Source organism: Chrysemys picta, chromosome 5 (genome assembly GCF_011386835.1).
Source record: "Chrysemys picta bellii isolate R12L10 chromosome 5, ASM1138683v2, whole genome shotgun sequence".
NCBI lineage: Eukaryota > Metazoa > Chordata > Testudines > Emydidae > Chrysemys > Chrysemys picta.
Genome location: NC_088795.1, coordinates 36,171,853 through 36,192,258, shown reverse-complemented (window position 1 = coordinate 36,192,258; position 20,406 = coordinate 36,171,853). Strand labels below are relative to the sequence as shown.

The following is a 20,406-nucleotide window of genomic DNA, read 5'->3' as shown; positions in this document are numbered from 1 at the left end:
GCACTAACCCATGTGCACACAACTTTTGTCACTAGGTTAAATCCAGCATTTTACTGTTGCAGACAATCCTCTTCTTTACTGGCTGTGGTACAAGATAACTGACTTAATCTTCCCAGTAACACGTGAGTCTTCATGTATAATTTTAATCTGCGAAACATTGGAGCTGAGTGTACTGTCACATGCCGATTTTACTTTTCTATGAGAAAGTGACTCCCGGGCTCAATGATGGATTGTTTGCTCTTTTTTAACAACAGGCAAGACGGTGAATGCCCTGGGGTGACAGACAGTGTGCAGTGGGAATGAGAGCAAATCTGATGGCCCAGTTCAAGTTCACCTGACAAAGCTGGAGCAGTCTGCAAGCAGCATTCTAGAAAGGATTATTCACACTAGCATTATATTTTTGAATGCATTTTTTCCCTGCGCAGCTGCACAGCTCCCCAACACTGAAGGTTTATGCACCATAATAAAGAGATTTAATTTTTTTCTCTTGCTTCCCACTCCTTACAACTAGTTTCCCCTGCTCTGTGCAATTATAGGGCATCTGTATATCCAAACAACTCAGTACAAACATCACCTCGAAAACAATAGCAGAACTAAACAACAGTAACAAAAAGTCTGAACTCTCTGCTGGCGGGAGAAACAAAAGCTGATGGTTTTGTTAAGTCTAACTTTGTACTGGGGGTCCGATATTTTGATGGACCTTTAGTATCCAGTTTCCTTCCCCCTCAAGATGAGGGGGGAAAAAAAACCCTAAACAATATCAACCAGATGCCTTTCTGGGACAGGATATTGGAACTTTAAGACATATTTTGGCTTGCAAAAAATTGTATTTTAGCTAATGGAAGTCTTGAACTATAGATTTAGCAGGAAAATCAAACACCTTTTATTCACGTTGTTACAAAACGCAAAGGGGGCACACTCTTTGCAAAGTCAGAGCTGTTTTATTTTAGCTGGTGGGGCAGCTCCCTGAGAAGTAACAAATGTTGCCCCCCATCCAAGAGGTGGTTCCACATGGGTGGACCCCCCCAAACCTGCACAGAGCCCCACTGAAGTTGATAAGGTGCCACATGGAGACAGGGCCGAACTACATGGAACTATATGCAAGATCAAGGCCTTTAGCTGGTTCATAGATAATACTACTTAGCACTTACTAGACATGGCAATGGCATCTTCAAAGTGCTATACGAACAGTAACAAATTAATCCTCAACAAACCTGTGCGGTAGGTATTCTGCTCATTATGCAGATGGGGAAACAGAGCCACGGAGAGGTTAATTGACTTGAGTAAGGCCATACAGCAAATCAGTGGAAGAACCAGGAATAAAACTTGAGAGTGTCTGAATCCTGCATTGCAACCACGAGACCATACAGCTCACAGAAGAGTTGGGACAATGATCTGAATGCATCTGAAACTAGTTTGTCTGGCTACTTCAGACAGAGGCTTTCAGTGCTTTCTACGAGGTCAATCACATCACCAGCAAAGGAGCACTAAGGGTGAGTCTTCACAGCACAGTTAGCTCAAGCTATGATCTGAGTGTTAATACTAAATCAATTCCTGCCCCCCTCCCCGCCCCAAAATCTCTAGCTAAATTGTGCTTTAAACTCAAGCCAGGTAATATCTACACCACAGCTTGGGGGATGTGATACCTAGCATGGGTAGACAGACTCATGTTAGCTCAGCTTGAGCTACCATGCTAAAAATGAGGTACAGGCGGTGGCTCGGACTAACTACCTGAGCTCAGACCCTGGGGTGGGGGGTTGGACTCCGACAGCTAGGCCGTGCTGTAACATCCACACTGCTGTTTTTAGCATACTGGCTCAAGCGGAGCTAGTCTGAGTCTGGCTGCCTGGGCTGGAAATCACCTCCCAGGTGCAGTGGAGACTACCCTTAAGAGGGGTGCATTGAGGCTGGAGTGATGCTGCTGCTAGTTACACAGTGGGGAATGTAACAGCTCGAGTTACAACTCATCAGGCTGTGCTGCTAATCCGACCCCTCTGTGCAACTCCAGTGTTGTTCTGAAGGCTAGCTGGAGTGCAGTAACTTGAGTATACTAACTCGAGCTATCTGTTGCAGTGAAGACAAGCCTGACAAGAAATCGAATGCAGATAAAGCCTGACATTCTCTGCCCCTTGAATACATCCCCAATGAGCTTCTGAGAAGGGAATGACATAACTGCATTTGCTACTTTCCAATTCTCCAGGTGGTAGCTCACTAAAGTCCAAGAAGGTCACGTCCATGAATTACAAGCTTTGGTCTAAAAAAACCAACAAAAGATTGTTTCATAAAAAGTAAAAAGCGGCAGCTGCCTCTACCCAGGGTAAGCACTATTGAAGCCTGCGGACAGCACACATACCACAGGACATTCAAAGACCGTGGAGTGTTAAAAATCAGGGGTTCTTGGAGTATATTATAGAACCATGAACAATAACAAAAGTGCAGATAAAAATGAATGAAATAAAGAGGAAATGTTCAAAGCAGCAGCTGCATGTACATGCAATACTAAAACATGTCCCCAGCACAGCCAGCAAACATGTAAAAGCTCCAAGAAACGTCTTCGGGGTGTGGGTTGAATTAAATTGAGTATTCTCGGGGGGCAGAACAGCAGGGTGAGTGACACTGGCTGTTGAGGGGGTTAGTGTGAAATTACATCTCCTGAACCCCAGAATATCACCAGATATTTCTGCTTCAGTCGCATAATTTATGTTGACAGAAGAAACCCCAAAATGCTAAGGCATCAAGCCCATTCTGTGGGGAATTACAGTTTTATATTACGGTCTGTGAGCCAGGGTCACAAAATCAGGGACATGAAACTATCGTCAGTCGATAACAGAGCTCTCACTGATGATAATGATTGTACAAAGGGTGAACTAGAATATGACCATGTCATAATTAAACTTTCAGAGGCCAAGACAACTCTTTGGAGTTAATGCGAATTTTTCCATTGGCATTAATGGGAGATGGATCAAACACGTAGCTAGTAAAATTGCTAGTGCATTCAGCATCAGTCAGTGGGAAAATTCTGCAGGATACTTTTAGGACTGTCCCTATGTCTGCCATTTGTTTATTTAATCATTTGTATGTGCAATTACCTAATTTGCATGCATGACTGCATGTTATATGTGCAAATTATGTGTGCAATTGCAAGCCTAAATTATCCACCAATCTGTTTCTTCCAGCATCATTACACTTCAGAGTTATCATCATACTGCTCTGAATTAGGACAGTTCACAACTTTCTTAGAGTTGGTGTTTCAGGTTTATCTAGGCTAGTGCAAAGGGTCACTGTACATTGGAAAGTTTATTTTCACAACCATGAGGAGCAGAATCTTAATTTTTATATGATATTCTTATATTCTGCAGAAATCCTAATACATCATGGGCTGGATAGATACATTAAGCATATAGGGAGTTTAGCATTTTCATTCTTTATAGAGTTAATCAAGAGACATGTTAGAAATGAAAGCAGAGGAAAAAGGGAAGTTAGAGCTATAGACAAGGGAGAAAAGATATCCTTTCAGGGTGGATTTGAAAACAGCTAGGAGTTAAGTAGAGATGTTCAGGAAGGCACTTCCAGATGACATGAGCTACAGATGACAGGTTCTTACACCATCAGTGACAAGAGAGTGCAATGTGTCAGATAAGTTAGTGCTAGATGAACACATAGGTATAGAATGTGACTTTAGGCACTGCCCTGAAAATTGTGTAAGCTGCAGTTCCCAGGAGACATTGTGACCGTGTGGCTATGTCCACACTATGAACTAGAGGGGTGACTCCCAGCTCACATATGCATATGTGTGCTAGCTCTCATCTGAGTTAGGACACTAAAAACAGTAGTGTAGCTGCAACACTTTCAACAAAGATAAATTCAACATTTCAACAAAATTCAACAAAGACAAATGTAAGGTGCTACACTTAGGGAAGAAAAAACAAATGCACAAATACAGAATGGGGGATAACTAGCTTGACAGCAGCACGGCTGAAGGATCTGGGAGTTGAGGTGGATCACAACCTTAACATGAGTCAACAATGAAATGCTGTTGCCAAAAAAGCAGATGCAATTTTGGGCTACATGAACAGAGGCATAGCATGCAAGTCACGGGAGATGATAGGACCACTCTACTCAGAGCTGGTTACGCCTCAGTTGGAGTCCTGTGTCCAGTTAAGGGCAAATAGCTCCCTTCACTTCAGTGGGACTACTTGTGTGAATAAGGGTTGCAAGACTGGCCTTTAGATTTGTGGCAGCCACAGTTCCATTAGAGGCAGTTTTGTTTCGTTTTGTTTTGTTTTTAAGAGAGAACTGTCAGTCCTGTGGGCACATTAACACAGATGTGAGCAAGTCCAGCCATCCTTCCTGTGGCAAGGCTTCCTTCCGCATCAACAGCAGTTTTGCCTGTATAAGGGCTGCAAGGTTTGCTCTGCGGCTAGCACCATTAAAACTGCCATTTTAAAATGGAAGCAAGAAATTACACACTAAGGTCTGAGAGAAAGAAGCTACATTTTATCACTTTTTGTTTCAGTAACACAGCATGTAGACACTGAAAAAAGTCTCTGAAAATCATAAATACAAGTAAACCCAAATACCTGAAATAACTATACCAGATCCTGACTACACCCTCTTCCTTAGAATAGTATCTCCTAATAGCAGCTAGGGTTACACATCCCACTGTCCTTTCTCAGCCAAAACCCACATTGAAGTCAAGCCCTGAGTAAAGGTTGTACCATCTTGTCTCCTTCTGGTGCTGCGATTTCTAGATGAGACTGATCATTGTAAGGACAAAGTTCTAGTGTTAGCTCATAATTTTCCTGGCCTTTGTGGGTTTGTTACACCCTGTATGTTCCTTGAATATACTTTTATGTGGTTTTGTTAATTTCCACAAGCTGTATTCAGTAACATGGTGTTACCAACCTGGAACAATGACCCGGATCCTTCCACACTTAGGAATAAAAGTAATTTTACTTCTATGTCTCTGCTCTCGCAAGCAGAGTTATTTATGTGTCTAAATGTGTGAGGGATCAGGTCCACATCAGCACCTGTCAGGCTGTCTTTGCACGAGGCTAGTTAGGTTCTGCTACCGAAGGCCTCGTTAAAGAAAGATGATGGCAGATTTCATTGCACTCCACGTGTTGATTATTGAAGAAATAATAGATTCCTTTCTCTCCAAAGTTGGTGGAGTGTGAAACATCTTTCCCATTAAGAGAATGAATTTGGGGGTCTGTGAGGTAGATGAGGCCTTTTCCATTACCAGTCACCCAACCTGTAGAATAAAGAATACAAAATGACATACAATAGTCCCTTCACTTCATTGCGTTCTGTAATTAAGCCCCACCCACCCCAAGTCTGATCAGTTTTACACAGGTGGAATTCTGCTGACATCAGTGGAGTTACTCCTGATTTACCCCAGGGTAAGCGAGAGCAGAATAAGGCTGCACTGATATGCAGGTAAGAACACAATCACAAGATGACATCAGGTCCCATTAGCATCTTGGTTTTGGCTTTACCCTGCTAAGGGAGGAGGGTACTTGAGTCAACAGCTTGCCAGGTCAGGTCCTCAGCTCTAACCAAGGAGAGCCTGTGAAGCTAAAGAGGGGGTGTATGCACGAAGGTAGCTTTCAGCCATTTGGGGGCATGCCAATCACAGGGAAGGAAAAGTGTGGCATGGGAGCTGCTACACTGTCTCAGTGTCACCTGAGGAGCCCCCTTTGCAGAGAAGCCCCTCAGGGGCCCATTTCTGTTAGCTTTAGTTTAACTTTCACATGGATGGAGTGACACAAGGTTGCATCACACTAGGATCTGGCCCAGGAACATGATCACAGTTTCTCTCACATCAAGAAGAGAGGGAGGTTCTCCTTGAGCCGCTTGGTGTTATTTATTTCACGTGCCCAGTTTTCTTACGCAATGTGAGTCTGAGTCCCCGCTATGCCTCCCCTTGCCTTAATGACATTGTAAATGGTTTTGTTCTTTGTACAGCACACACTGCTGGAAAATGGGAAGGGCACACAACAAACAGAATCAGCCATCATACAAACCTTGCAAATCGACAACCACATCTTTGCCATGGGAAAACTCATATGAGAAATGGCCAAAGGCCAAGCCATACTCTGTGGCTTTGTACTCTGTCTTTACTACTTTTGTGTTATTAGATAGTTTCACAAATTCTCCCAGAATATAGGGCTCCACACTCACACATCCTTTTATAGATTTGCCTTCTAATATCTGAAAGAAAACAGAATGTTAAAGGATTAAAATAATCCCAGTAGAGATGAGAAGTCCTATAGCTCAGTTATTTGAATTCTTATTTGCACTATTACTTTTCCCCACTGCACTAACAGGAAACTGGATGTAATGAGCCCCCACACTGTGCCACCCATTTGTTTGTTCCCACCACAACACATCTGGAAGCAGAGCTCACATCTAGCTAGAGACAAGAAAGTGTCAGCTCTGGAAATGTCAATTCAGCCTGGTGAGACCAGACACGGTGATCAACAAGTTCTATATGTATCTTGCTTGTAAAGCAAATGAAAAATATATTGCAAGAAAATCAGTTTAAAAAGTGGGATAAGGAGCTGAGAAGCAGCACCAATGACAGCATACTTAGCAAAAGCAGTAAAGCAAAGCTCTTTGATCCAAAGTCATTTGCATATTGCATTATAGTGTACACATGAACAACAGAGCAGTAATTTATATGCCAGACATGCAGGGACAAAGAAATAGGACATCGATACTGTACACAATAGTCTACTGGGCTATTTGTATTTTATTTGCAGAAGTCTAATAGAATGTAGTTAAATGTGTAAACTAGATCTATAAAAGATAGAGGGAAAGATGTTGGCTAATGCTCTGGCCGGTGCGCCACTCAGGTGATGCAAGAGGGCCAGAAAGCCACTGTCCCAGGGTAGCTGCTGATTTCCCTGGAATGGAGGACTCTCCACATGTCATGTAGCTAGCTATGTTGGCTCTACGCATCCCCTGCCATCCCCCTCGGTATGGATGGTGTGTTGGGGGCAAGTCTGGATGTGCTGCAATCTGATGATCCCCATCCATTCCTTGGGTGCCATTACAAAGTAATGCAGATTAGTGTAACCCTCAGGCTGCACTGAATGGGGACTGGCTGGACCCAAGGATCTGGCCCATATTATTTTAACTGTTATTTCCTGCAACATCGTTACTATTAATAATTATTATTATTGATTTAAACATTTTTTAATGATCAGATGAAAAAACAAGTTCCTGCCCCAAGGAATTGACAATCTAAGGGCCACACACTGCTTGCCTGGCTCATCTGAGTAGCAAGGGCACTGGAACCTTTGTAGAAGTGGGTGGGCCAAGGCCAAAGTGGCAGAGGAATTAAAATGCTACTTAAATATCCTGCAGAGTACAACTGTAACATAAATAACCAGAATACAAAATGTAGCCACATTATAATATTTAAGGTTTAATTATAGTACAACAAACAGACAACTTTAGTTCTAAACATGGGGACTGCATTTTTCCCCACAGCGCATGTTTCTTTTGTTAAAAAGTGGGGGACATGGCCCTTTTATAAATGGGAGGGTCATGGCTCCCTGTCTCTTCCCCCTGCCCCCCGTTCTAGCACCAGTGCTGAGAAGTCAATAAATCAATGGGCCAATTTAAGTGAATAAACTGAGCAGAATTGTACCCTAATTCTGTTATTTCCGAGAGCATCATTATAACTATAGGCTACATTTTAAAGAAGTACGCTAAAGGTGCAGCTACTAAAATAGCATGTGCACCTGCAGGCAAATACGAGCCCTCATACTTCTGTGCACAAACTGGTTAGGTGCTAACACAATTTGGGCAACTATACCTGCCAGCTGGTTAACTGAACCCTTCCCTGTCCAAGGTACATACGTAAAGGTATGGGTTTGGTGAGCCTGGCAGGACGTACATACTTTTACAGGTGCACCTATTGCACCCTCTGGTGAGAATCTGTGCTTGTATGTTAGATGTTTTTTCATCTTTAAATAATCAAACTTGTTCACCGGATAATGGCATTTGCCTCTTAGGGGATCTCTATCCAGCATTTCGGAGTGAGAACGAGCGAGCCTCCCTGGGTCGACAGACTTGCTCTAGCAAGACCAAGCTGGATATGAGTCAGCAGTGTGCCCTTGTTGCCAAGACGGCCAATGGCATATTGGGCTGCATTAGTAGGAGCATTGCCAGCAGATGGAGGGAAATGATTATTCCCCGCTATTCGACACTGGTGAGGCCACACCTGGAGTATTGTGTCCAGTTTTGGTCCCCCCACTACAGAAGGGATGTGGACAAATTGGAGACAGTCCAGCAGAGGGCAACAAAAATGATTATGGGGCTGGGGCACATGACTTATGAGGAGAGGCTGAGGGAACTGGGGTTATTTAGTCTGCAGAAGAGAAGAGTGAGGGGAGATTTGATAGCAGCCTTCAACTACCTGAAAGGGGGTTCCAAAGAGGATGGAGTTAGGCTGTTCTCAGTGGTGGCAGATGACAGAACAAGAAGCAATGGTCTCAAGTTGCAGTGGGGGAGGTCTAGTTTGGATATTAGGAAACACTATTTCACTAGGAGGCTAGTGAAGCACTGGAATGGGTTACCTAGGGAGGTGGTGGAATCTCCTTCCTTAGAGGTTTTTAAGGCCTGGCTTGACAAAGCCCTGGCTGGGATGATTTAGTTGGTGTTGGTCCTGCTTTGAGCAGCGGGTTGGACTAGATGACCTCCTGAGGTCTCTTCCAACCCTAATATTCTATGATTCTAAGGCTCAGACTGGTGTTCTAAAAACAGCTGTGTAGACAGTGCTTTGAAGTTACAGCTTGAGCTCAGACTCTGAAACCTATGGAGAGACTGTCTATTTTTAGCCATGAGGCTCACTCCTGCTCGCTCCAAAATGCTGTGTTTACATATCCTCTGTGTATGGGACACAAGTGGCTTATAATAATCATTATTGTTCTGCAGAGAACCTGAAACTTTCCTCACTTTATACCCATTATTCTACAGGAGAAACATTCTCTGATCATTTCCTGCTGGCTTCTGTAAACTCCCTGCTTTAGTTGATTTCAGTTTAGGATTTCTTACCAGGAGTACTGTAGAGGGGATGTAAAAGATTTGTGTTGGAATCTTTTGCTCATACAGCCTTTTGTTGAATTCTGTCACGTAGTACTGGGCAGTCATTTGTCGCTCTACATCAATGAAATGGTTAAGAAGCCCCTTTTCTTCTTTATACTCTTTCCCAACATACCTACATGGTAAAAACAAACACACAGAATAGCCAATTCCTCAGGCAGATAGCAATAAGGGAAATCCTCATTGGATTGCAAATCATCACCACAAATCCACTTTGTTGTTCAAGGGCAAAGCTATTTATTGGTAACTTATTTAAAATGACAACAAGTGGAATCTGGTCTTGTACCTCTTGATGGAATAACAGAAGTTAGCTCTGAAAGATCTTAGTCTTAGGGTGAGAATTTCAAATCGTGTAAATGAATTAAGCATCTAACTCCAGCTGACTTCCACTGGAGCACAGGCACCTTTGAAAATCCCACCATACACCCTAATAACCCATACATCACATTTATTCATGGTCAAAAATCCACATTTCCCTCTCCCAAGCAGCAAGCACTGCCTCTAGGTGCTGTGGCCTAGGTGAAGTGAGCAGGTGGACTTATTCCAGTTTTTAGGCAGAGGTGTCCATTTCACAAAGCCACCACACAGAATAAAATGTTATCCATCTCTCAGACATGCCATGCTCTGCCCCGCCCACCTCTCTCCTTATCCTCTTGAGAACAAGACAGCTAGGCCCAGATTTTTAAAGCCATTTTGGTGTTGCTGTGCTCAGCATTGCAATGCCTAACTGATTTAGGAGCCTAAATCTTACTTTCAAAAGTGATTTAGACACTTGGGAGCCAAAATCTGACTGTAAATGGGATTTAGGCTTCCACGTGTCTAAATCATTTTTGAAAAAAATCAGACTTAGGCATTGCAACACTGAGCACAGCAAGGAGTTTAAGACCTCCATTTCAGGCAGAGGTCAATACTTGGTAGTTAATCTTGTGCCCATGAGCAACCTCTACTCACATTTGTATTAAAACACAACAATATTGCACACTCTACTATGTGCCTTGTTTACATACTAGCTTGCACTGAAATCACTAAATTGGTTTTAATTTGACTATTTTCCTATTTCATGCAAATCTGTGTGTGGATACTCTCGTTTCAGATTAAGATTGTTGTATCTGGATTATATTTAAATCAGAAATAGGAAACTCTTAATCCACAATGAGAGAATTTGAAACAATAAAAGGTGTGAAATAAAATCCATTCACTGACTTCTGTGCAGATTTGTGTGTAGACAAGCCCAAGAGCATAATAGGAAAATGGACAATAAATGTAACACAGTATTGGATACCATAGAAAACAATAATGAAACAATTGGCTCTTTTTTAAATACCTGTCCCTATGGAAAGACCGTAACTTCAGAATCAAACTGGGTAACAAGAATATCCAGAGCTATAATAGTGAGGATCAAATAGCCAGGAGCTTTGGAAGGGCTATAAAACCCTTTTGCTTCAGGATATTTGCCAGCTCTTAACTAATGGAGATTAGGAAGAAACTTTCCCTGGGAGCAGGTTATCCCATAACGCCCCTATAACAGTGGGGTTTCTTGCACCTTTTTCTGAAGCACTTGGTACTGACCACTGTTAGAGACAGGACACTGGACTAGCTGGACCTTGGGTCTAATCCAGTATGGCAATTGCTATGTTCTTATGTGTGCAGAATTAGCCCTGATTAAAATTTCACTTCAGCAATTTGTGCTTGATCAATACCTTCCCAAAGTTTCTTCTTGATGCAGAAAGTGTATCCAAAATGCATTCCTTTGTTTGCCTTCCTTCGCCACGCTCAGGTAGTCTCCAATATACACAGCTGTTTCCTGGCCTGTCCACAGCCCAGATTTCTTAGAGTATTTCAGAAGAAGAGCAGCTACCAAAAGAAATGAAACCGACCGCTTCTTTAGCAAGGTTGTTCCATACCAGTAACCAAGGATGAAACCTAAGAGCTATCAATTTTTTCTGTTGGGATTGATGTCCATGCCCAGACAAACTTTCAAAGCTCTGCTATCTTGTCACACTTACCTATTACAGTGCAGTATTGAAACAGCATCTTTTGAAGAAGCTCATCCGTAAGTGGAAATGTATAAGGTAGTTAGGTAAAATGCATTGCTTTGGCAGGAAACACTGTAGGGCTACTTTGGGGTAGCAGGGCTTTCCTGCACCTGTCTTGTACACTAATAAAAATTTAAATGATAAGGGCATCCTGCAGAAAAACTAAGAGCGAGTAGAGAACACAAAATATCTACAGGAAGAATCAAATGCATTTCACTCCTGCTCTGTAATGCCCCTGCTATGAGCCAGTCATAAGCCTCTAGCACATATATAAACTTGAATACCACCAAATTGTGTGGCACTGGACATTTATACTGATAAGACTATCTAGACTTATACTAGTTAATGCTAACACAAATTTGGAAGGGATATAAAACCTTCAGGGTTAAAACCAATCTACTGCTAGGCTTAGGAGGAGACCTTCGTGTGGAGGCAGATCATCCTACATTTGCCCACTGCAGGGTTCTTATATCTTCCCCTGAAGCATCTGGTGCCGGCACTGTCAGAAAGTGGATACTGTACTAGATTGACCAGGGCACTTAGAGCTGGGCAGGAAATGATTCTACAAGAATTTTCAAGATTTCAAATAATTTTCCCGTCACAAATTGAAATCTCAACAACTTTCACAAACTGAACTTCTGAATTTTTTTTCAGATCAGGTCAATCAAAATGTTTCATCAAAACCTACCCTCTTCAGATTAGAGCCACACTTTAAATCAGTGCTTCACGTCAGTTGTGCTTGTTTATTAACTTTGTGAGCTAGCAGACAGAGCTCCTAGACTCACAGATTGAGAACAGAGTTTTATTGAAATGAACAAAATATAAAACTCACAAGGACCTTAAGACAAATTAAAAATAATTGAGAGATTCTGGCAGCAGGTACAGTCTGACTTGGTTTGGTTAACAGATGAAAGGAAAAAACTGGATGTGATATTAAGCAAAATAGCAAATTAGGCCAAAATGTTGTTCTGCCCTGGCTTGGCTCTTTTTTTATTTAAATCTAAATATTGTGAAAAATGAAGAGGGCCTAAAAATATCCAGACCCTTGAGATCTGTATGATCCTAGTAAGTAGTACAGACCTGATTCTGCAGTCTTTACTCATACATAGTTTCATAGATGTTTAAGACCAGAAAGGACCAGTCCCTACTCTACTCTCTTCTAAATTATTGGCATAAGGCAAAATGAGAATCAAACATGTGACTCTCAGTTTACAAGGGCGATGCTCTAACCTCTGAATTATATGGCCAATGCACAAACACATATGAATAAGAATTGCAAGATCAGACCCTAGATTTCTATCTATCTTTGAGGGTTTTATACCTTGTTCATCATCATAGTAAGAGTGCTGGCCTGCATGTAGTACAAAATCCTTCAAAGGTTAGCTCTGACCTCCTTATAGCTATGTTTGGGACCACAATGGCACAGAACATATACACACAGGGGAGATGTTACTTACAGTATGCTTTGTGGAGTTGTCTAGCCTTAAATATTCCAGTAGTCTCCAGTCTCTGCACTAGCCAGTTATGCTCAACACCTGACAAGAGCTTCTCATAGTCAGCATCTTCTAGAAAGCGAGCTTTTAGGATTTGTTCTTTGGTTCTCCCAGGCACAAAGACAAAAGAGCTCCCACTGGAGTTCGGAAAAGATGGACTCTCTAGTTCAGAGAAACTGCTGGAAAACTGAGCTGATTTGTACCATGATTTCAGAGAGGAGCTTGAGCTGTGGCTGCTGTTCAGAATGTTCCTGTACTTTTCCGCTTCATCTTCCTCTGTGGTAGCACAGTCATTGAAGCCGTCAGCTTCTGGCTTCTCCCTCCCTGATGGTGAAACTCTGATCCCAACCCCGTGGCTAAGTTGAGGCCTTGGAGCATTCATGGCAGGAGAGCTGTTTACTGAGCTCCTGCTATTGCTGAAAGCAAACTCCCATTCATCTTCTGTATCTGCCTGGGTGTCGACTTCAGGCATTTCAAAAGATCCATTTCCAGCCATTTCAGCAGAAGATTTATTAATCCAGTTACATACAAAGGAATCACTTGCTATTTCTGACTTGTTGCTTATAGATGTCGTAGTAGCTACCTTACCTATAGGTACATGAGGCTCAATTGGCAGATCCTCTGTATTGTCTACAGTATCTCCTTCTGGGTCAATCCACAAATAATTATTTATAGATAATGGCTCTGTGATTCTTTTATATCTTTCAGCATCTATTACATTTCCTTCCACTACGCTGCGCTGAGTAGGGCTGTGAATAACACTGAAGTCTCTATTGCTGTCCTTGGTTCTGGACTCAATTATTTCAAAGGATTCTAATTCTGCCAAGGAAGAGGAAATCGTCTCCCTCTCAGGTCTGTTGGGACCAGAACAATGGGCACCCTTTAAGTCCATTAAAGAAATAGCATTATTCCTGAAGTCTATACTATTGGCATCCCCTGCGTTCTGTTTTGAGGCACCCCTTTCAGGTTCTGTCCCCTCCAAGAGCCCTTCTCTGGAAGCTGAGGACGCACCTGCTAATCTATTAGCAAAGAGCATATTTTTCTTTAATGAATGCTGAGAAGGACCTGAACAGCCACTCTGTGGCTCTTGAAGAGTAAGATGATGAGTTTGGAAGGACAATGAGTGCAGGCTACTAGCTTGAACATTTTCCTCAGTAGATTCGGTTGAGGCAGTGCAACACTGCTCATCCACTGAGCCCTTTTCCCTTGGTTGCCAATCTCTGGGCAGTTTATTGCTAGCGTTACAATCTAGCTCCTCCCAGCTAGCAGAGGAACTTGATTTTGACAACTTGCTCCAAGACTTCAAAGAACTAGTGCTTTGACTCCTGCTTTGCAAATGGCTGAAAATCCCATCTTCATCATTGGTAACTTTGTCTAATGGCTTGCTCTCCATTTCTTCTTCAAGGGAGACGTTCATTACATTAGAACTAATCCATCTCCTTCGGCCACTGAGTCTCTCACGGCTTCTTCTTGCGTTTTGTGAATCAGAGATTTTGGCAATGTATTTGCCATAGGGTAATTTTTCTTCAGTGGTACACATGGTGTCTACATTTTTAGTTTCAGTTTTTAAGGCAGTGATGCAAGCTCCCATTTTGGCTTCTCTCTGCCTGGTTTCCTGGCTCCTGCAAGTACTTTCAAACACTTCACTTATTGACCTATGATGCTGGGAATGCATTTCAAGGATTTTCTCAAAATTCACTTCACCATGCAAGATAGGCTTTTCCACTCCACCTTTGTAGCTATCAGGAACATAAGACCTGGCATCTGAATTAGGGAAGCTTTGTACTTCTAAATGCTTCTTGACAGACATGATCAAAGACATGATCTCTTTGGCAAGTGTTTCTTTGTCTTGATCCTCAGTAAAAGGTGAAGTGCTGTAAGTGTACAGTTTCTCCATGGCTTCGCTACATAGCTGTCTCACCTCACAGAGTCTCTTGCTTTCCCCGTAGAGTCGCCGATGAACTGTTGTAAGGCAGAAAGCTGCTTTAATAAAACTATGAAGCTCCTGCCTGCTAGTGACAGGGTCATTTTCTTTCTTGGTGAGAAGACCAATTTCAAAGGATTCCTTAGCTTCTGACAAATAGAACTTTCTCTTCTCTGGAGGACATTCTCTGGAGTAACTATAGGACAATAAGCATGTGCCACGGATATTCTGAAAAGGAAAAAGGATGAGAAGTCAATGAAATAGAAATCTGGAATTCTGTTCCAAATAAAAAGAAAAAAAGTGCTATTTCTTCATGCATTTCAAGGCACAGATACCAGCTCTTACAGATCGTTCCTGCATTTCTAGGAAATGAGGTAAGGATTGTCTCATATCTCTGATTATGATGCTTTATTTTAAATTTGCTTAGAGTTGCAGGGGGGTGAGGTATTAACTTGCAAAGCATCATCTCTGGGGGAGCTGTCTTTCCACCTGTCTTTCTCCCTCTGTGGTTTTAGATAGGAGTTCTGGGAGGGGTGCACCATCCTACCCAAGTCCCAGATATGAACTGAAATCATACTCACCACCGCGGTGAGCACAAAAAGCGGGGTGTACTGGCTGAAGGCAGCTGCCAGCTTGCAGGCTTCAGCAGCTGACAGTAAGCGATGGTCAAACTCTTGGAGAAGGCTCTGTTAAAACAGCAGGATAAAAATTCCTTTACACACACTGTCATCTTTGTAATGTCACATTTTTGGTGGTGGAAAAAGGCAAGTAACAGTTATAGGGTATGTCAACACTGCAATGTAAGTCCAAGGTAGATCTTGAATTAGCAGAGCCTGGATTTGTTAACATAGGGCTTTATAACCCTAGGTTAGGAATTGTTGAACCCTGGCTCCCAACCTGGGGCTGGAGCATCTACACTGCATTATGCAGGCCTGAGCCCAACCACCCATTTCCCACATTTCCTAGCACCCTCCCAAAATGTGGCCACTCAAGCCCTTTATTCGTGTTGCAGTGGACAAAGAAAGTCAGCTCATGGGATACTTTTGGTGGACTCCCAGAGCATGGATCTAATAGGGCTGTGTCTACATTGCAAAACAACAGAGCTTGAATCCTGGGTCGTGGCTTGACTCAGGCTCAGACCCTCCACCCTCCTGGGGTCCTGGGTCTGAGCCCTAGGTTAGAGTGATTTTTGTGTGGACGGAAGCGGGGTTAAGCTTGAGCCTGAGTTTGAATCTTGGGCTTCCATTGCAGTGTAGACATACCCACAAAGACTTGACTGTATAATGAGGGTCATAGTAGTGTGGTGGGAAATAGTTGGAAATAAAAGGGGAGAGTCTGAGCTCAGTTACACTGGTGTAACCCAGCCTAGTTCCATTGAAAGCAGTGGGACTGATCTGACTGCAGAGCCCAGCTGCATCTGACGAGAAGATGAGTCATAATTTGGCTTTATGTAATGAAATGCTACAGCTTGATTGTTAAAATAAAGCGGTAAATTGAGGATTCCTATAACTACATTAAATTGGCCATGGATTTTATAGTAGTCATTTTATGTCAAACAGAAATTAAGTTACATATCTAACCAGAAAACGGGAAGATACTAAATATAGACAATGCACATGAATTAAATTGCCCTGGGAACCTTAACTTCTACATATACTGGTTTCTTCTAACTGTGCAGCCTTACTGTTTACATTAACGTAGTTCAACAGGAATTTTGTCTGAGCAAAGGCTGATTTAGGACCACAGGACTTGGCACACGGTGGAAGAAAACGAAAGTCCCAGTTTGTTTCGATGCAATGCTATGTTCAGATTGCACTTCTAGTACAGAGGGAAACTGACTTCTCCTCTCAAGTTGTTATGTGAAATAATTGACTTCATTATAGGACAAATCCTGAGATGCACTGAACACCATCCACTCCCTATGGGTCGAATCCTGAGATCTTTAATAAGTTAAAACACAATCATTACTCAGGCAAATTGCCATTGATTTCAGTGAAGATCAGGACTCAGTCAGGATAGAGCATGGACCTTAGAATTTGATGAGTTGAATCCACTGGGTTTTGCAGATGCTCAGCACCTCTCAGGTTTTGCATCCATAAGAGGCTTCTACTCTAATGAGTCTTGGGCTACTGCCAGAGCAAGATATTAGATCATCTACACCAACGGTCTGATCTGTACCAATTGCTGTGTCCTGGAGACTCTCCCCATTCACCTTTCCCACCACGTTGGACGTTTAACATGTGTCTAATTTTGGTCTTAACAATGTTCACAGTGTTAATTTAATTTGTCCTGGAGGGAAATGACACCCATTTTGCGTCTAGGTGAGATAACAAATACTTTGGCTGGCATTGTGGAGCTTCCCCAAGCACTCAGTGCAAGGACAAGAGCAGGAAGTTGGGCTGCGCTTGGTGCAACTAAATAAGGATCAGCAAGAGACTTCTAATATATGAATATTTACCAGGTCAACTTGAGAGTTGTTTTTAAAACTATTATAATCTTTCTCACTCATGGAAACAAAGATGTCAGCCAAAATACCCAGTGATGTAGCAATTCCCTGAAAAATAAAAACAAATAAGTGTTTTTTCCATTTTATTTTCTATTTTTGCTGGTGCTGCACAAGACACAAAGATAAAGACAGTTCCTTGCCATCTACAAGACACACAGAGAAGAGAGGACACATAGGGGAAATCTAGAGCAGGAAACAAGTTAGAGGGATTTTGTTTCTTGGATTATTATAAATGTGCGGGCATTGAGGAAAGAATGAGGGCTGGTGTAAGTCTGTATGGCTCCACTAAACTGAATTAAACTGCATCCATTTACACCAACTGCGGATCTAGCTTTGTATTTTAGGAAGGATCCGAATGAGGATTGGAATTTTGTTACATTCTTCCTTCCTATTTCCTCCAGCCTGTCAGCTTTTAAGGTGTGACAAATACAGCACAGCATCATGTGACATAACATAAGAATATCGTCAGACTAAATGCTACATTAAATCCTGACTAAACAGATTTTGGAAAACAGGTTCTTAATCTGTTTAGGCTCAGTTTTAACACTCTACTAACTTTTTCTGCACACCAATAATTTAGAACTGATCAGTATCTCTCAAACTATTTGCGAGGCATGAGAAAAAATTGTCTAGACAAGCGCCATATCAAATGCAATCAACGTACAGTTCTGCTGATAGAGCACCAAGCCACTGATGAGGTAATGTTGCCCTGATCTATTTTATGAAGCACTTAAAAAAAACCCAACAGGTTTTGACAAAAAGGCAGGTGCTCCAGTTAATGACTATTTAACTCTGGGCACTGGAATTTGCAATTTTAAATAGGGGTCAGTGAATCACAAGAATTTGTAATGTCATGAAGATAGGTGCATTTGGCTTTTGTGTCCTTCCAAAACAGGACAATTGTTCACTATTCCCAAACAGTATGCCAGACAACAGATTACCTTAAAATGCAGTTAGTACAGCTAAATCACTCTATTACATGATGCCTCTTTGCCTTCTTAAATATCTGTACAATTCCCTGCACACCTCTGCTTTCATATAAATATTTATGAGACAGGTTCAAGCTGCAAAACTTCGGTCCAGAGTTTTAACCAACTAAGTTTAGGAAGTTTGGAATCTGGAGTTTTGGTTTGGTCCATTATAAAGATAGGACTGGTTTACACAATTCAGATCCAGATTCCAAATATTCTAAAGCATGGAGGTGTTATAAAGATCTGGGCTACTTGCAAAGTTAAAAACAAAATATATGAAGGATGGTTGTAGGACCTATGATGGTTAGGGCATTAACATAAGACTGAGTAACCAAGCTTCAATTCCCTGCTCTGCCACAGACTTCCTGTGTGACTCTGTGCAAGTCACTTACCCCCTCTGTGCCTCAGTTCCCCATCTGTAAAATGGGAATAATAGCATTTCTCTACCTCATGGGGGTGTTATGAGGATGAATATATTAAAAACTGTAAGCCACTCAGATACTCTGATGATGGGGACTATATAACTACCCAGATAGATAGATAGATATTCAGACCCTGGTTCAGAATTTGAACACTCCTGAAGCTCAGGAATGTTTGGTTCCAATGAAATGGTTAAGACCCCTCCCTAAAAGTATAATAATGGCTGCATCTTGGTATTACTCTGTCACTCAGTCAGAGAACTACATTGCATCATCTCATTTGATCATTTACTTCTGGTGATGGTAATGAATGAAAATGATCACTTTATTTCTTTGCAGAAAACAAAACAAAGCTCAAGACATGCTGGTTTAAAAATAAGTGCGAGCACATGCATGTAAAAATAAATCAAGTGTAGTGTAACGTTCAGCTAGAACATTTGCCCCACGTTTTAACCTTGACTGAAATTGATTACATCCAGGAAGAATAAAACCAGGACATATAACTCAGGGAAACACAATAGATTCTGGACTCAACGTGGAATTAGTGAGAGTATTCAGGGTGAAAAAAACAGTAACCTTTTTATCTGGCTGAGGCAGTTTGAAATAGCCTACAACTGACGCCCAAACCAGCTCCGCTGCCTCATACCACATTCCTGAAATAAAGCAGAGAAATGATCAATAAGCAGACTGCTTCTTTAAGTTACAACATTGCTCTATATTGCTTTAAAGCAGATGAGTTTATTTCACCTATCCTGAGCTGGGAGATTTCAAGATTGTATAAAACCATTCTATGACACTTTTCCAACTTAGTTACATCATTACATTTATTAATTTCATATTGCTTTGGTTTGCAGATCAGCAGTCATGAAAATGGAAATTCACTCAGAAGGCACAGCATAGCATTAGGCTGGCTATGCTATCATCCTACCAAGAGCAGAGCTTCCATACAGCAGCTCTTTGCACCACCAACCTGGGGACTTCTTGCCTCTGCCCAGGTAATTTTCAGGACAGCTCTATGGGGGTAAGCTACTGGCTGGTTTCATTCAGGAAAGAATGTTGAAAAAGGGGGAATAGTTTTAATATTAAAAATAAAGAAACTGCATTTGCGAGTGCTTATCTTCTGGTTGTCTCAGCAACAGACTGACAATTTGTAAATTACATTTGTTTGATAAATGGGCTCTTGCTAGCTGTAAGTGTTTTCTGTCTCAGCCAGTTGTGAGTAGAGCTAATTTTCTGTGGCTTTCTCTGTCAGAGAAACCAGGGGAAAAAAATAGATAAGCCAAGTCTTTACTTAACACAGGAATTTCTTTTTAGTAAGTTATGAACATGGGAAATGACTTTAACACTTAAATGGTGAAATCACTGCATGGAAAAGTGTCTGGCTGCAGAGTGTGATCTTACCAAGCTTTTGCAGAATCTGTCCTCTGATCTGTATACAGACTGACTGAACAAGAATCCTATCACTTTCCTTGTCATACAGCCACACGCCTGAAACGAGAGTTTAAAAACTCACTGGAGTGTGACACAGCTATCGGTGGTTCCTGAGCCCTTAAAATCTGATCCAAATCTCAATGAAATCAACTGGAGTCTTTCCAATGATTTCAATGGGCTTCGAATTAGGGCTTTAGATACCTTGTAGGCATTCAGATACACAGGTGATAGAACAGTAAAAGAACTCAGAGAGATAAACACCAGTGTAAAGCTTTCATACCAATTGTTTTTAGATATACCCTAGAACAACAGCAATAAAATAATATTAATAATAATAAAATTTAGCACTTTTATGGAATACCCTTCTAAAGATTTCAGAGGTTTGCAAGGGTGGCTAAATATTAATAAATAATATTTAAATGTCACAAATATTAACTAAAGTGATTATTTAATGTAATTAATATATTTGTGGTAATGTATAAATGGCAGCATAACACATTCTTTTAGCCTGT

General features: G+C 41.6%; 1 protein-coding gene across 3 annotated transcripts in view; it reads right to left on the bottom strand.

Moving 5' to 3' along the window:
* Positions 1–4,477: 4,477 nt before the first annotated feature.
* ALPK1 (alpha kinase 1) overlaps positions 4,478–20,406 on the bottom strand; it is an 86,341-nt gene continuing 70,412 nt past the window's right edge. For all 3 annotated transcript variants that reach the window (XM_065596228.1, XM_008170144.4, XM_042859905.2), the window contains exons 6-14: positions 19,865–19,951; positions 19,040–19,116; positions 17,026–17,121; positions 15,149–15,253; positions 12,608–14,795; positions 10,815–10,968; positions 9,067–9,229; positions 6,027–6,213; positions 4,478–5,254 (exon numbers count right to left, since the gene is read on the bottom strand). In XM_065596228.1, the coding sequence (XP_065452300.1) occupies positions 5,055–5,254; positions 6,027–6,213; positions 9,067–9,229; positions 10,815–10,968; positions 12,608–14,795; positions 15,149–15,253; positions 17,026–17,121; positions 19,040–19,116; positions 19,865–19,951 (3,257 nt within the window). In that variant the 3' untranslated portion in view covers positions 4,478–5,054. The remainder of the gene's footprint in view (positions 5,255–6,026; positions 6,214–9,066; positions 9,230–10,814; positions 10,969–12,607; positions 14,796–15,148; positions 15,254–17,025; positions 17,122–19,039; positions 19,117–19,864; positions 19,952–20,406) is intronic.